This window comes from Cryptotermes secundus, unplaced genomic scaffold, assembly GCF_002891405.2.
Source record: "Cryptotermes secundus unplaced genomic scaffold, Csec_1.0 scaffold159, whole genome shotgun sequence".
Taxonomy (NCBI): domain Eukaryota; kingdom Metazoa; phylum Arthropoda; class Insecta; order Blattodea; family Kalotermitidae; genus Cryptotermes; species Cryptotermes secundus.
The window spans coordinates 1596286-1614686 of record NW_019725416.1 but is presented as its reverse complement, the minus strand read 5'-3'; the positions used below and the strand labels follow the sequence as shown (position 1 = coordinate 1614686).

Here is an 18401-nt window from a genome sequence, read left to right as displayed (position 1 = left end):
GATGAATAAGTGATTGTTCCAGTTCAGTTTGATTAGAGAAATTGTTGTTCCTGTTCAATTTTGTAAGATGTGTAATGGTTATCTTAGAAGAAATGTGTTATTTTTTGCAAAGGGAACATATGTACAAAGTTTCCTTTGAATTTGTTATGTTAATAAAGTGAATTTATATGTGACAATGGTTATGGAATATTGCAGTCTCTGTACTGTAGAAAGCAGTGTGTTTTAATTATGGGGTTATGCTTTATAAATTTACTTCCAACAGAAAGCGTTGATGTCACTCTTGACTAATATTCAACACTAAAATGAAAATACATTGCCAAGAAAATGGTGTGATCCTGTATGTGCAAATGTTATGAGTATGCAAATATTAGCAGAATGCATGTATAGTAATCAGTGATTACTAATAATAATTAAATTAATCTAATTAAAATAATCTCCACAACTTCTCCCCAAATTCCGAAAAGCCTATAAAAGCAGTAATCCGTCACCTCAGCCCCAGATATGCCAGCGGAAGATTTATCCACCAGCCTTGAGGCCTTAGACTTTAATGTCATCATGATGATCGTGATGCAAATGATGCCCACTCAAACAGCACCCAACTGGAAACCCCACGAGGAGCCCCTCCCTCTATTCCTTGTTCCCTTATCAAGAAAGATAAAATCTCATGGGATATTGAAGCTGAAGAGCCCAAATATTGTCATCAAGGTAGAGTTGAACAGAGCTCAGACCAACCTTACATAGTGCTACAGCAAGAGCAAAACCATGTCTGGGCCAACTGCAAGCAACCCCCTCAATGTTTGTGGTGCAGTGGTGGAATTTAAGAAGTTTGGTGTAAAATTCCGCTGGAGACTGTTCAAAGCTTGTGCAAGTCCATTACAAGAAGGATTGTGGCTGTATTGAATGTGAAAGGTGGTCAGTATCTGTAGTGTTTCCTTATTTTGTCCAATGCATGTGTGTAGTTCGTCGGCATTTGTGCATTTTCTCAAGAATAACCCAATGATGGCCTATCTAGGAGGAAACATGAGAACTGACAAATAACATCTCTTTGTGTGGCGACAACCCCTTCATTTTAAATTGTAAGCACAAACGGAATGAAACTATTGTCCTATGGACCAATGCTGGTATATTACAAATGGAAATACATTAATATGTGACTCATTCTATATCCAGTGGTTTGTGAATATACTTCTCAACCTGTACCCGGATCTGCTTGGATTTGAAATAAATGAACATGAACATAATTAAAATGTCTCATGAATCACTGTATTTGTGTGTTTTGAGCCACCTGTGACGTACATAGCATGGTATAATAGTATGCTTTCTTATCGACAGGGCAAGAGGTATGATAGCATACCTTCTCGCCGACCGAGCCCTCGGCACTGGCGACATCCATTGTGTATCAAGAGAGTCTCAACTGGCCACCGCGGCAGCAGTGATGTTTCATGACGTCACGGCGGTTACGTTGCCCGCCAATAGCATTGAGTTGCATCCCCCTGGCAGCGAGAGTAGTGGTGTAGGCGGGGACACAGATTATGTTGAATATGGCGCGTAGCTCGAAAAGTTTCATGCTTGGATTTTTTTCATCATTTAGATTTAGATTTTAACTTAGTATACGTGTTACAATACTTGTTTCTATAAACCTTTTTCTACAATATTGCAATGGAAAGCAAAAGAAGGTAATTATTTTTTTAATGGAAATGTAAAATTGATGATGCAGCTGTAATTGAGGTTATGTGTCGGCAATAAAGCGACGTCTGTTGCAATTCGGTTTATTGAAAATCGTATGCTTTTATGTCTTCGTTCACAGTGACATAAATAATTTATTTCAGAATTAATTGTGATGACAGAATAATGTGTCAATGATTTTCTAGAGTAATGATCCCTAAGCAGTTTGATGGCATCCTGAACCACTGAAAGGGGTGAGAAAAGGAAGTAATGAGAATCCCTCTATAAAATAATTTGTGGATTAATAGTACACAACGAACCTGTTTTCCATTAACTGGTATGATTGTGATACTGGTAATAGAAAACTTTAAGGACTTTGTATTCTTTTTGTTTGCGTTTCAGGCACCTATATTTATGTCTATTTAACATGTAATGCAGTATTTATAGTAAGTAGTACTAATACCAGGGTTTTTTCTTTTTCTTTTGTGTAGTATGGCCATATGCAAACTACCAGCAGAGGTGCAGTCTGCATTAAGAAGTGGTGGTGTTATTACAAGTATGGCACAGTGTGTGGAAGAACTGGTAAGTCTGATGAGGGATTTTAACGTAACACTGTGTCACAGCCATAAAAATTGCTCCTATTTTTCCTACTGTGGCAGTTATAAGAGATTACGTTTTTATGACTGTCATATTTTTGGTGAGACTGGAAGATGGAAACATTTTGTAAAACTTTTCACTGCAGAAACGAAAAATAAGTACCATGAAACGTAAAGTTGCATGGCAGTGAACAAGGACAACTTTTGTTTTTCAATAAACTGGCACATGGAAGGTGTGTTAGTCTGTCTTCAAACTATGTGGTATTATAACACAGAAGTCTTTACTATTCATTCACCACCATGAGAACCTCACATTTGTCAGTTTATAAAAATCTGTTGTTAGCTAACATGTTCAAAGGGGAGGAAAAAAATGTAGATTTTGAAACATAATAGAAACTGACCACTTAGATGAAGAATGACTGATTTGAAAAATGTATGGAAAATATAAAGATAACAAATACAATTTTCAAATTTATATTTGAAACTAACAAGAAAGTAAGTGTATTAGGAAACTGAACGTATGGAAAATAAATTTGAAGACGCAGTTTATACATCTGCATTTGGTACAGAAAGGCAACATATTCAGTGCAGCCGTGATCAGTCTTGAACAGGATACTTCTGAAATATGAAGCTTGAGATTTGTTACTGCTGTGTTAAGTTCTTCAGTATTTAGACAACTTCTGATAAAAGAGTTCCAGTGTTCAAAAATATCTCCATGGTTGTTCATTAGCTATTGTTTTAGGTATGAGTTATTTTTTTAATTGTTCATAATAACATCCTTGCAGTTGCCTATATTAATGTATGATACTTCCATCATATTTGTGTTGTCTCCATTTTCAGGTATTAAATGCAATTGATGCAGGTGCCACATCAGTTGCTATCCGAGTACATTTTAAATTCCACAAAATACAAGTTATAGATAATGGATGTGGCTTGAACTCTGCTCAACTTGACCTCATTGGAACTAGGTAAGCGTGATTGACGTAAAGACCAAACAGAATAAAGATTGACTATATGTAAGATATTGCATTAGAACTTTCAGCACATAGAACAGTTTTTGGATTTCTTCACATCAGTGAGTGTGGAGCAAGAAGACTGTCATGGACAGTACTGAAACAAGAACAGACTGACTGCATATCGTAGCTAAGTGAGTAGCATTCCGTTGTATTTAGGAAGACCCAGATATTATTCTGGAGACCAGTTATTCTGATCGAGGCATCTTGTCATGACATTATTACACAGGGATGGTCTACGGGAAGTTCTCTGGTCTGTTTAGTTGGCTTAAAAATAATTTGGCAGATCTGCAACTGGTCCCTATCCTGAGCTAGATGAACCCATTTCACACCCTCCCTTCTTGTTTCTATGAGATCTATTTTCATATTTCCCTTCCATTGATGTCTGTGTCTTCAAAGTGATCTTCTTCCTTGAAGTTTTCCTGCTGAAACAACTGTGTGTTTTTGTTCCCTCCCATGATTGCTACAGGCCCTTCCCATCTCATTCTTCTGTATTTGATCATTTTAATCATATATATAGTTTTTTGTTGCTAGTGGAGTGGGACTAAGTCCCTTGTACTGCAGCCACTTCTGGCCTCACTTCTGGTGAGGGTGATTGTGGAGCAATTGGTGGAATGAAGATTGGCAGGGGAAACCGAAGTACTCTGAGAAAACCTGCTCTAGTGCCACTTCATCCACCACAAATCCCACTTGACCAGACTCGGGATTGAACCCGGGCTGCTGCGGTGGGAAGCCAGCAACTAACCACTTGAGCTATGGCATGGCCGTTAATAATATTTGGTTGGGAATCAGTATGGATGTGAAAAATTCAGGCAGATAAATAAGACTTGGCCTTCCCTTTATTTGTTCGTTTGATGCATTTTGTGCAAAGAATTTGTAAAGGATCAGGAAAGTTTAATGCTACAGCCAAACCTTTGGCAGGAGCACAGTGAAATCTTGCAAGCATGGTTGACTGTAGCGATGTGTGAAGTTTGTGTCCGGTAATAATTACCCAAGGCTATCTTATGTGTAATACTGTCAGAAGCTTAGTTTAGGTCTTGAGTGTGTATGGAATTACACATACATACTTCAAGTGCTGTTTCTTATTTTAACATGGCTTACAGTTAAGCATGGAGACATGTTTGGTGGGAGGTAGTGTTATATTTATGTTTGGTTTTTATTTTGGATTTTAATTAATGTGGAGCATTTGGTGGAATGAGAACTGGGAGGGGAAACTGAAGTACTCAGAGAAAACCTACCACATTGCCACTTTGTATACCACAAATCCCACATGACTTGACCTGATATCATATTCATCCTGCCACAGTGGGAAGCCGGTTGTGAACTACCTGAGCCATGGCACAGCCATCTGTGTATTACTGTGGATCTGACTGTTCATTTACTCCAGCAATAAAAGGTCACTACTTTATCGTACTGTTTGTTGGCCCAGTGTGATTTACATTATCAGTGCCTGATTTTGAAGATTCCTATTGAGTCTGTATCTTCCTATCTGTGCCATGATCTTCCAGTTCTACACCATCAGGAGCTTGTTATGATAGAAATTTTTCTTTAATGAGACCTTACCATGTTTCTGCATTCTTTCTTCATTTTTTAAGCAAAAGTAAGTTGTGATATCATTCACATCAATGTATGCCTGCAGATGTGTGTGTGTGTGTGTGGGCATGGGCGCACATTTGCCACAGTGACACATGTGCAAAGTTTTAAAGTGATAATAACAAAGTGGCACTTGGCATAGTGTCCTGAAACTTTGTGGGAATAGATCTCGTAAAAAATTAAGCAAAATTTGTTAAGATCTTTTTTGGGGTAGGGGGAAGAGTATTAAGTAATGCCATGGTGCCTGTATGAAATCTATATTTAATTTATCGTTTAATGGCAGAACCTAAAATGTGAAACTTTGAATAGAGATTGATCATAAGCATAACTATAATTTTTTAGCTAAATCCTTGTTTGTTTGTTAATTTAGGTATATGACTAGTAAATGTCACTCCCTAGAGGATCTTCATAATCACCTAGATCAGTTTGGTTTTCGTGGGGAGGCATTAGCAAGTCTGCGGGAAGTTTCGGGACTGCTGACATTTGAGTCAAGACCTAAAGGATGTGACATTACATACTGTAAGGTGTTTACGCATGGTAAATCACATAAGGCAGGAATTTCAAAAACCATACGTCCTGGGCAAGGAACTACCATTACAGTCCATGACTTCATGTATAACATGCCAGTCAGAAAGCAAAGAATTCGAAGTGCTATAGATCTAGAAGAAATAAAGTCACATATTGAATGTATTGCTCTCATGCACCCACAGGTAAATATTTGTAGACTATGTAAGAATTTGTAAAGTATATGTTTGTTATAATCCTTCTAAATTATTTAATTTTTTGTGACATACCTCATATTAATTTCATGTACTAGATTGATGTAATATCCTACAATTTAATACAGAAGGGGAATGCACTCTCCTAAATTGTAACACTGCGCAGTTTGGAGGGAGCCTGACATTTTCGAGGAACATCCTCTGGATCTAAGAGTAAGCCAAACAAGGAACCGACAGAAGCTGGTGGCAAGCTCAGCTCAACTTGCTGCCTACTTATTCCAGTTTCTTGTTTGATTTACTCTCTAATCATGAAGATGGAGGTGATATGTTCTTCTGAAACATCGTGCTTTCTCTAAAGTATAGGATATTGCAACTAATAAAACCACACTCTTCAAAGTCACTGCCATGATGATTTCAAATCCAACATGAATGAAGAGTTTCTGGAATGTTTCCGTTCTTTTTGCATTTAAGCATTTAATGGTTTTGATTATATTTCACAGAAGACTGCACATGTGTTGTGTAACAAGATATGTATATGCTGCAGGTTTTACTACCTTTGTTGCTTGAAACTGACCCCATTGTTTTAAACAAGGGAAGGCTTTTGGGTTATTAAAACTGAAAACTAAGAAGATTAAGCATTTTTACTAAGTTTCATTTATAATTCATATAACAGGTTCAGAATGTGGTATGGTGAGTATATGTTGTTGCAATGTGAATGTAGGTTGATGGGTTGAAATAAACAGTGTGCCTCTTGTGTCCAGGACTAATGCTACAATTCACATATCAGCTGAGCTGCTGCATAAATATTGTTCTCTTAATGCCATACACATAAATGTTCTCCTCAGACTAAAAAAAAAAATTTTTTTTATGACAGCTCATGTGTTTGTAAGGTGGGAATGGATTTACTCCATTAAAACTCTTTCCTTAAAAACAGAACTGATTTTGTGTAATCATATGTGGATGAATCATAGCTTGTGTAATGATGCTTCATCAATTGCAGATGTTATTTAATGATATGTGAGGATGGTCACATGTGATGTAGTTGAATGGATTTGAGTTAAAATGTTTGTGGCCTATTTGAGGATATTGTTGCTTCATTTGCCTGGTGGAACTGAGGAAAATGACAGGAATCGTCATGTTACAATTGTGAGGATTCCTGTGGTTTTCCTCAGTTCCACGTTATAATTGTGAGGTGCTACTGTGTGTGCCAGTTTGTTCAATGAAATATCATGGAAAAGAGGCATTTATTAACCTCTGTTCTTAAACAGAGGAAAAATATTATGATATTGATCAGAATGTTATTCACAAAGTATTTTTTATGTTAAATGTATATTATAATAACTTTGTGCACAAGCAAAAGTTTAAGTTCTGCCTGGAAATGCAGTATTTTTCTTCCATATGTCATTCATACATTGTTACTATTGAGTACCTTGAATTATGAAATTTCAATATGAACTTGGCAAACACAGACGCTAACTGACAATTTTATTGCTACTATTGTATTTACTTTTACCACTTCTGCTTTTCCTACAATTATACAGCTTGCTTATATGGTAAGGTTTGATTCACATTATGTTCTTTTGTTTTCTAGATTTCATTCAGTCTACGGAATGATACAGATGGAAACATAATTTTGCACACTCGAAAATGCATGGACATTATTGGAGCTTTTTCATATCTTTTTGGTCAGACTGTTGCTCAGTCCCTTGTTGCTGTGAGTTCAACATTAGGTCAATTTAAAATAAGTGGCTTCATTAGCAAAGAGGCCCACCACCAAAAGAACTTACAGTTCATATACGTGAATAAGAGGCTGATTCTCAAATCCAAGCTTCACAGGCTTGCAAACTCTGTGCTGGGTAATAGTTTTATTTTGAAAACAAATGCCACATCGCATGACTGTCCCATTTCTAAAGAAAGATCCACTGGGCGATGGCTTGCATTCAGTCCTCCTGAGAAACGAGACAAGTATGCAGTGTATTTATTGAATGTTGAATGCCCATACCATCTATATGATATTTGTCTTGAGCCAAAGAAGACTCTTATTGAATTCTGTGACTGGGATGAAGTTCTCCAGTGTATGGAGACGGCCATAAGATCATTCTTAGAGAAGGAATATGCTGTTAATTTCAGTCAAGAGAGTAGTAGAGAAAAGAACAACGGCAATAACATATCATCCCTTGTTAAGGAAATGGAACAGTTGGAGGAAGAATATGCTCTTGGACAATTGAAGACTCAGCGTGCTGAACCAACTGAGATAAGTCTGGAAGGAAACTCAGACACACATAATCTTTCTGAAACTGTGACCAGGAAGATGCTAAATGTCTCTCGAGCAGTGTTTGGAATGCCTGCAAAGAGGAAAGATAAGAATGAGGATGTTTGTTATGAAGATAATTTGTGTCTTCAGAGAACAGCTTTGACCTTTGAAGAAACTGATATAGCATCTGAAATTACAGTTGTAGTGAAGTCGGGTGTTAACAGAAACAGTGATAGTGCACTGCCTGTCTGTACTCAGACTCCTGCATTGGATAAATGCGGATCAGAAAATCCATTTTCTTGTTCAGAAAAACATGGTGCTACTCAGCAGAGCAAAACACCATTGACTTGTGCCATGAAGAGCAGTGCAAGACATACAGGAAGAAGAAATTTAAATCATTCAGTCAGTGATCTTTCAGACATTCCCTCAGTTGAATCTAACTGTGAAAAGTCATCAGTGCCATGTAGACTAACTGAAACAGATTCAGATTTTTATCCTACTCAAAGATTTAGAAATTTTATTAATCTGAGAACACAGCCGAAATGTCGCTCAGAATGTATTGACCTTCCACCAATAACAAAATTCAGAGAAACTTTTCATTGTATATCAGATATTCAAATTCCCATGCCTTTGAAAAAGTTTGAATTTAATTCTTTGCTGCAGTATCTCGGTACTTCACAGTTGATGAAAGAATGTTTAAATGGTAGAAATAAATGTGATAAACCCAGTATTAGTCTGAACTTGAAGGATGTTACAGTTGGTGGCAGTGAAACAGCTCAGAAAAATGTATGTAGGTATAAAGGTGCTAATGGTATTTTGTCTTCCAGAGTATCAGCAAATTTGAAGTGTTTGCTAGAAGGAATATCAAAGAAGCATGCAGAAATGAGAAAAGTGTTTAATAAAGTACACAGTAAAGGACATAATAATTATAAGCTATTAATAGATCGTTCAGTGCAACATCCTTCAGTGCAGGATGCTTCCAAAACAATGAGCAGCATAAATGTTGCAAAGCCTATCACACAGTGTGAAAATACTGAAAACACAGAAGCAGCCATCTTTAAATTTGAAAAAAATATTTTTAATTGGAGTACTGGTTTCTCATACCAGTCCTTGAAGGCAAAAGATGCAAGTAATATAGGCTCTTCCTCCAGTTTCAGAGGGCCTGTATGTAATGAGTTTAATATCCCTCATAGAAAGATCATGGAAGTAGAAGAATGTGCCCAAACTTTTGATCTTGCAAGTACTTTGGAGGCTGAAAAAGTCGAGAAACTCTGGAGCAGTACACCGCACCGTGATCATGCACAGAAAACAACAGATAAACATGTTGCTGGAAGAGACATATCTTTGATCCAGAATAATAATGATCAGGTCCATAACCAGTTAGAAATAATCTATCCTAAAATTAATGTTCAGAAGTATGACACTAACATTTACAGTGAAAATAACAGTTCTTCAAAAAACTACTTCACAAGTTCTGATTTTCTGTGTACCCTTGAAAGAGAAAGAGTGAAGAAAATGAAATTCACTACACAGAACAGTATTCCTGTTTGTCAGGCAACAGATTTTCAGAATGAACACTGTGCAAACGCCAGGGCTTTTAATTGCTCTAAGAAGTCACATAATATACAAGCCTATAGGAAGACTGTAAGATTCAGTCCCAGTGATAAGAGGATTTTCAACAGTAATGCTGAAGGCAGTACTGTACAGCTATTCAGTAGTCCAAGTAATTCAGACTGTGTGGTACGCAGTGTGAGTGTAGTAGAGGAATGTGTCAGACCTGATTTAGGAGCTGTTACATGCAGACTTTCTCCTAAGTTAGACTTTGTGCATCAGTTAGGCTGTAGAAATGTATTAACATTTCTGAACACCAACTCAGATATGGTATGTGATGGAAAATTAATGAAGAATAATATACAGCATTCAGATTATATGAAAAATCGTCATGTGGATAATTGTACAGAAGGAATTCCTCGAATGGTGTTATCATCAGACTGTGCTGTGCCCAGACAGCTACTTGGGAACAATATGATTTTCAGTTCAGGCAATGAAGCAGATGTTGAATCTTGTACTGAAACAGAACCATGCTCTAGAAAAAGGAGACGTGTTACTATATTGTCCTTTAACAACATTTATGGAAACAAGAGGTTTTCCCGTCATAAAATCAACCAAAAATATTTGTATCAACAGGCACGACATATTAATGGAAGTTGTTCCGAGGATTCTTTGAAGCGAAAAATTTGCTATCCGATTGAGAAATGTGAAAGTTGGAAATGGAATATGTTAGCAAAGGAACTTCATGGTGAAGGAGCTTCTGTATTCTTCCAAGGGCAGGAAAACTGTGTGAGGTGTTTATCATCTGATAGACAAAGAAGCAGGAGCAGATTGGTTGATGAAAGCCCACAGATGTCTGTGCATGAAAGAGTTTCCCAGATACTGGATGGCAGTAATGATACCATTGCTTCAAGTTCTTGTAGCAGCTACAACCCATCATTGTCACATTTCCACCGGACTGATAACTGTAAAATGATAATTAGTGATTCAAGTTCTGATCTTTCCTTGAATAAGTGCAATGTAACATGCAGTGAAGTTCCAGGAAACCTTCCATGTGTTCCAAACAGACTAGCAGTTTCTTCTAATGGGAATGAAACTGAAAGTGAAATGTGTTGTTCACAATTATTATCTGATGCAGTTAAGGAAATGGAGATTACTGCAGGAAATGATGTTTTTATTTCTTGTGGGCAGATGGACTCCAGTGAAGTAGGAAAAAGAACAGTAGGTGTATTAGAAAGTCATGATTTTAAAGAAACAAGTTCAAAAAATCTATCTTGTGAGAATGTATGTACAAAATTGTCTCCTATTGCATCATCAAATGTTATCAGTACTTCAAAAATTGCTTGCATTACAGAGTTACCTAGAAAAGAAGATAATTTAAGAACAGTAGGAAATGAAAATAATATTTCAGAGACAGAAAATATTGTTTCTTGTGAGAAATCTAATATACCTCTGGAAATAATATCACCGAAAGTTACTATAATACAAGGGGGTTCAGAAAATGTGTATAATGAAACAGATAAACTGGATGATGCCAGTAAAAATAATTCTGGGAGCAAATCTTGTGAAAAAGAGCAGTCTTTATTTTCCAAATCGTTTTCATCAAGTAACGCTGTAAAATGTGGAGTATCAAGCTCTTATAAATGCAGCGAAAATGAAACTTCACAACTTCCATCAATGAAAAATATATCTTCTGAACAAGGGCAGCTGTTTGCTTCTGAAAGATTGTCAGATAGAAATAATGAATACTGTGGAGCATCAAGAAATTGCAGCTGCAGGGATGGTGAAAGTACACATTTGATAGCAAAAGAAGTGCTTACTGGAGGAAAAAAGTGTTCCGATCAAGAATATCCGTTGGTTAAAGAATCATTATCAAGGAATGCTGAACTTTATGGTACTTCTGACACTTTCAGCTTATTGAAGAAAAATGGTGCAAGGGACATACACCTTGCTAATTCTGGAAGTATGTCAAATGGACCAGGCCATTCACCCACAAATGGTACGTCACCAGCCAAGAACAACAATAATAATGGAGTAACATGCAGTGATAAATTTACTGAGGTTGCAAGTGCCCAAACTCTGAGACAGGACAGCATTTTTAATTCAGAAAACATTTCTAAAAAACAGTATGGAATATTGTCATTTTTTGAAGTGAAGCAGTATAATAATACAGGTGGAAATGAATCATCAGATTGTGTCAACATTCATGACAGTCTACATGAAAATAATACATTACATACTGATTTCATTACATGTGGACAGCTGTCTCGTTCGAACGATACAAAAAGTAGAGCTGAATATAGGGTTTTCTCCAGGGATCCCCAAACTGAAAAAGGGCAGAACTTGAATGAACTGCTTCATCCTGATTCATGTACAGTAACAGTGGGACAGCAGTTAAGGGAGACACAATCACATTTGTTGGACAGAAAACGAAGGAGTGAAATTGATTGTCGGAATCCGTACGGGAAACGGAACTGCCTGGAGAAACCAAGTGGAAATATTTCCATGCCCAAGTGTAAACCATATGAGAGTAATGCAGATGCGACTGAAGTATGTATGTCTAATTCTATTTCCACTCAAGAACTAAATGAAGCTTTTGACAATATTATGAGTAAGATAGCAGAATCTGACACAAACAAACAAGAAAATCATGTTCCCATAGCTGGACAAGACAGTTTAGCTGCGCATACCCTTGGGGACAGTACTGTTGAAGAGGATGTGTGTAAGGAAACAGACAAAAGAAGCCACAGTCCAGAAATCATTAATATAAAATGTCCAAAAGGATGGAAAGAAAAATTGGATCCCAGGGGTAAAAAATTCTTTGTTCATATAGAGAGTGGGTTGACATCTTACATTGTACCTAACCAATTGATGGCTCAGAATTTGTATTCGATGAGTAAAAGATTTGCATTCTTACCCAAAGGGATGTCACCTATTTTGGAAAATGGGGTGAACAGATCTCACAAGGAGTCAGAAGAAAGAACTTTGACTCCAACTTCGCACCAGACGCTGTGTAATGTGATCACAGACAGTTACAGCTTAGTGGATGAATTAGCAACTGTCAAGTGGAAGGATATGCAAGAAGCAAAGGGAACAGGTAATGTTGTCTATATATATATATATAGACAGACAGACAGCCTTTTAGTATTACTTTACTCAAAATAATCTTTTGCCTTTGTATTCAGTTTACCAATGAAATTCTCTTTTACTCACTTTGAATTTCTTCGGATGATTGAAGTGACCACAGATAAGAAAATCCAGTAAACATGCATACTATTAGTTCATATAAAGAATTTTAATGTAATCATTTTTAAATAATGTATTTAATTAATTTTATTGTAGCTTGACATTTCAACACACACTTATTAGCACTTCTGTAAACAGGGTTTTGAACTTTAAATAGCTTTTTGTAACCTGTATTCAGGAGTTTTTTAAGTCCTGAAGATGACACATTTATTGCAGAAGCAGAATGAGTAACACTATATTATAATACATTAACAAATTTAATTTATCTGTTGTGTTACATGGTAATATAACATTAACATAATCCATCTGAGGATATAATATATATTGTATAGATTGCAGGGACCTAGTGAAGAAGCTGCTAGCGGATTCAGACAGCCGAATGCAATATTGTGAGAAGGAGGTGTCCAATGCTTGTGCTGAGCTACCCAGGAGCACAGTGAAAGTATACAATGTGCTCTACCCTTACACCTTTAGTAAGGACATATTCTCAAATTTGCAGGTTGGCTGCTTGTTATGGCGAACTTACTGCTGACGACTGTTAATAATAAGCCTTTTCTGCCAGTACAGAAATTTTATAATGTTTATTATTTTTGCTCATTTCCATAACATTTCAAAGGAAACAAATGTTTTAAGCCTGCGGAGAAGAGTTTTGTATCTTTTGTGTTCCGTTGTTAGCAGACATGTCCCTTTTTTTTATATACATTTCCTGGAATTTGTTGCTTTTCCGAATAGTTACATCCTGCTTACTGACTTCTCAGAGTTACAAATATCATCCATTAACCCAGTTATCCAAATACAAACATTGCTTCAGAGATACAAGCATCGAAATGATTGCTACCTGTTAATTTCTTACCCTGCCGCTCAACTGACCTGAGCCTGCTTCAGTTGAGCATTTGTCACCATTTTGCTTTACTGATTCTGGATTTGGTTGTGTGATTTATTTACCTTTTTAAGTTTATTTTATCATCAGTATGAATGAGAAATGAAAGAATATTGCAGAACATGCTGTATCTAATTGAGGTGCTCTCTTATCCTTAGAAACAAAGTTGATTTAATAGAGTAAACTGGAAAGGGTGTGTCTTTAGTCTTAATCATACATGTTGAAGACTGGGCTGACCAACAGTTAAAGTAGTTATGTAAGTTAAAAATATAAAGTTGGATCGTGTTAAATGTTCTAGTTCATTTGATTTTTTGTGACTAAAAGCATTGAAGTAATGAACATTTGCTAAAATTCTGGATACAAGACTTCAGGTATGAGTATAATTTTTTTTTGTTTCACTATACTTTGCATGATGTTTCTAATTTGTTTACATATACTTTGTCACAAATTATCCACATGAAGTCGCTGATATTTAACTTTGACTGGTTTCTGGGAAAAAAATAATTATTTATAGCATTTGATCCATGAGAAAATAAGTTCAGTACAAACATGTTTATAATAGATCAATTCTGACACAAGAGTGGACAAAAAAATAAACAAGCAAACAAACTCCATGGTTTTAGTTTGCAAGCACACTTTACTGACACAGCAACCACCGCTTGTCGCCGAATTTAGTGCCAACTTTAGGAGATAGAGGGTGTCGCGTGGTCAGCGCAACGAATCCCCACAGCTTTTAATTTCGGTTTTCTAGACCGGAGCTGCTATTTCCTTGAAATAGCTCCTCAATTATCCTCACGAGGCTGAGTGGACCCTGTTCCAGACCCACTACTTCTCAGGAAATTTGGTAGCGCCGGGAATCGAACCCAGGACCTCTGGATCTATAGCCAGGAATGGTGGCCACAAGAGTGGAAAGGTGTACTCAAATTTGGAGTGCATTGATAATGATTTTATTCATCTCATTGGCATTGACATTCATTTAATAGAGACAGATCTACTGTTGCAAAGCTAACCAAGAAAACAAAGCCAGACTTCATAAGACTCATAAAATTCTTTGTGATTTATTAATAGCATGGATATTGAGATTGGATAGTAAAGTTATGTTTCCATGTGGTTTGTTAAATATATGCTTTGTAGAGTGTCTCAAATAGAAGTTGTGTAATTCTTAATGTCTGTATTTTTATGTTATACTGATTTTTATTACAGTGAATTACTTTTGATGAATTTATAACGTTGATTCTTTTCTTCAGGTTTTGGGGCAGATGGATAACAAATTCATTGTGACATTAGTTGGTCCAAGGAGTGGGCAGAATCAAAATGTTATTGTCTTATTTGATCAGCATGCAGTTCATGAACGCATTAGACTTGAAAGTCTGATGAAAGGTTGGTAAATTTAGAGTAATGTTTCATCCATACATATATAAAAAGCTTTGTAAATAAACCAAAGCATCTTTATTGTAAGTTGTGGAAAACTAGTGACACTTGAGTTACACAAATGTTATTTTTTCTATGTATAAAAGCCTTGCCTTTTGGTCCAGTGGTCCACAGATTTCTGAACTAATTTGTTTTCCTTCTATAAGATCTGAAGGCATTCTTGAACTACTTTCTATGAGTGATCTCATTTGAGATGTCATTTCATCAGTTTTTATTCTTCTGTTATTCTGCATGTACTCTTCTCGATAAATAAGTTGATGGCTGCCTAGAATGCCCATTATCAGCAACACTCACCCACTCCGCTTTGAATCTTTCTACCATCCATAAATTTCATCTGGCTCATGCAGTTATTGTTATACTGAATTGTCACTTTTCTATAAATGTCACTAATTGTTAAGCCTCAGACAATAAAAATCATATCACATGTAATTATTCTTTTTTGAGGTATTCTTTCATTGGAGCAGCTGTGTTAAATAAATCACAGTATTATTGCCGTTCAGGGTGCAATAAAACCAAGCAAGTGCAAGGGAGTTAAGGTTCATATTGTTTATATCCACCATTTTCTTTAGTGCTGCCAGCATCACTTCAGGGTACCATATGCCTGCACAATTCATGTTAAGGACTTGTTGGAGAAATAGTGACTTTATTAATTTGGTAATGTTTTTATATCTTAATGAATATGTGCAGTGTTGACATCATTATGAACTGTTTATGGAGGATTATATTCCAATTGCTGTGATCCTTCTTTGAAGTGCCAGTAACCATGCGTATACTTGTGTCATTATGGGTTCAGTATTGTAAGCTTTTTTACTATGGCCCAAATGTGTGGAAAACACAACTCAGTACAATGGAATGTAGTTAAACCTCTCAGTATTGACTGATCTTAAATTGCTGAATAAGAGCATTCTGCAGAATGCTTTTTCCTTCAAATTACCATGTAGATTTGGGAAATATCCAGGTTGGTATAAGTTATGGCAGTGGCGTATGCCTGGTTTTGACACATGAGAAGCTGTGATTGCATCTGCTTGTTTTGAAAAGTCAAGATGGAATAAAGTTTGCTTCTCTATAAATCTTCATATTTTTTCTTTGTGTATTTACAGTATTTATTGATCATAGTATTTGCATTCATATATAACTCTTTAACAGTGTTTGTGTAGAGTTCTATCTTTTAGGATGTAATGCCTTGTAGTCGGTTGTCTTTGAGTAGACTTCATGGTATTATATCCCAGAAGATAGAACTCTTCATATTCACTGCTGTGAGAACCTCAAATCCTACATAATGTTTACAGGAAGTTTTAATGAAATATGGTATCCTGTCTTGCAGGTTACCTTGTTGAAGGCAGTGATTCAGAATTCAGAACAGTTGAAGTGAATCGTTTTATCACCTTACATCTGAGCAGCAAAGAAGTTAGGATTCTCTCTTCTTTCCGAGAGGATTTTAAAAGACTCGGACTTCAATTTGATGTAGTGGATGATAGTAGTATACAAGTAACAAGTGTTCCAGCATGTCTGTTGGCTCGAGAGCAAAGAGAGGTTGGTCATGTTTGTGACTGGTTATTGAGTTATTTTGGCTACACTCTAACCCTTAAATTCAGTGTATAAGTTATGTACTATCCTGTTACTTGATAAGGATGTTATAATTAAATTGAAATTATGAAAAATATGTGAAATACCTGACATTTTCATTAATGATCATGCCAGCAGGCATCTGCCTAATGCGTACTACTTATCACTACCCATCTTTTGATTTCTTTATTGATGTGTGCCTTATAAATTAGTTTTCTATCAACTGCTTACTGAATAAGTTTGTTAACTAACTCCAAGGTGCAGGAACCTTCTTGAGAAGTTGATGAGGTGATCAAGAAATTCCCTGCCTTTTATGAAACCTGGAGGTTCATTGCTCAATACATTCAGAAGAACTCATCAGTGAACATTATACTGTGCTGTGAGAATCCAGTCCAAATCTTCATATTTTATTGTTTTTAAGGTTCATTTCAATATTATCGCTCCAAGTAGTGTCATTCGTCAGGTTTTCTGATTAAAATGTTGTATGATTTCTTATTATAATAGATACAAATTTAATCATACAAAATGAAGAGTACAGTCCAAATGTAACATAGAGTGACTTGTTTGATGGCTGAACAAGGCTTTAAAAATTGATGCATATGCATTAGTAAGCAGCTAAAAATTATTTTCTCTATCTTTTGTAAATCATTAAGGAGCTAATAGTGAGTTGTGTATGATTGCTGTAAAAACAATTTAGCATATCATGAGCCTTTTCTCAAGAGGTTTAAGAATTCTGTAAATTATGCTGACAGGCTGGGAATGATGCTTGTTTTATAGGTGCAAGGTCATGGCATTTCAGTTCTGAATGGTTTTCTTGAGAACATGATTAGAGAACAAGTTGATTCCATTTTGTCTACAAGAGGTGTTGGCATTCGACTGCCTACGATTCTGCAATCAGTCATCAGCTCTGAAGCTTGCAGAGGTATGTAATTTGAGGTTTATTTTGCCGTGACTCAGCAGTGACAAACTTTGTAGAATGAAATCAACAAGATTTTTGTCCAATCTGAAACTTTTGTCAGATCAAATATTTTAACTTTGTTCTTTTTTTATTCTGGCTCCCCACATTGTTAGTTTTCCTTAAAAGAATTCATTTTTTCAGTGAAAGTAAGAATATTGTGACAGATTGGGCCGTTTCTAGGAGACAAATGGGTAAACATGTTCCAACCACTGTGCAACCAACAACAGAAAGGTGTCCATTGCAAGGTAGCAGACTGGTAAACACCTATCACAGCAATGAATGTGCAACAGTTGGGCATACATTGCTGGGCAATGCATGGGTGGACATGCCTGTTAACAATACATGATATCCATTGCTGAGCAATTTATGTGTTTTCTGTGGGTGGTATGTGCCGATGAGTTTAGTTCAGTTCAGAAGTCGTAAGTAAGAAGTAAGAGACAAAAATGTATTTGTGCGAATTCACACAGAATAACACGCCTGATCTGAACAACAGGTGACTAGACTGACACTGGTGACTTGACAAGGGTGAAAGGTGGGGTGGTAAAACTTCAGTGGAGAGTTATTTTTGGATCGGAAACATTAGGGACAGACATTCTTGGAATTTTAATATAATTTCTTTTTATTAAACTGTTATTGTTTTCCCCAATTGTCAATAGATTTTCCGTCAAGTGCAACAATATATATTTTGGTCACTTATCTATCTCATCTGCCTTACATGTTTCGGTTCCAAGGAACCATCTTCAGAGGCACTTATAACAAATCATGAAAACACTGGCACAGCTCAACATCCACAGTATGTAATTATTTGTGGAAACTATTACATATATCGGAGTGTAAAGCACAACACTTCCCAGTATCTTGAATGCAGGTATAGCACTTGCATCTAAAAAACCACCCTCAAACCGAGTCGTCAACGTTAAAATTTTTAA

General features: G+C 36.3%; 1 protein-coding gene across 2 annotated transcripts in view; it reads left to right on the top strand.

Annotated features, from left to right (window-relative positions):
- LOC111863317 overlaps positions 1 to 18401 on the top strand; it is a 26802-nt gene that overhangs the window by 5738 nt on the left and 2663 nt on the right. The window contains exons 1-9 of one of the 2 annotated variants that reach the window (XM_023849527.2): positions 1523 to 1676; positions 2157 to 2247; positions 3102 to 3229; positions 5238 to 5577; positions 7178 to 12488; positions 12970 to 13136; positions 14765 to 14897; positions 16273 to 16481; positions 17292 to 17436. In XM_023849527.2, coding sequence (XP_023705295.1) covers positions 1660 to 1676; positions 2157 to 2247; positions 3102 to 3229; positions 5238 to 5577; positions 7178 to 12488; positions 12970 to 13136; positions 14765 to 14897; positions 16273 to 16481; positions 17292 to 17436 — 6541 coding nt within the window. In that variant the 5' untranslated portion in view covers positions 1523 to 1659. Of the gene's footprint in view, positions 1 to 1522; positions 1677 to 2156; positions 2248 to 3101; positions 3230 to 5237; positions 5578 to 7177; positions 12489 to 12969; positions 13137 to 14764; positions 14898 to 16272; positions 16482 to 17291; positions 17437 to 18401 lie in introns of those variants that run through there. The other variant, XM_023849528.2, reaches the window with a different exon arrangement.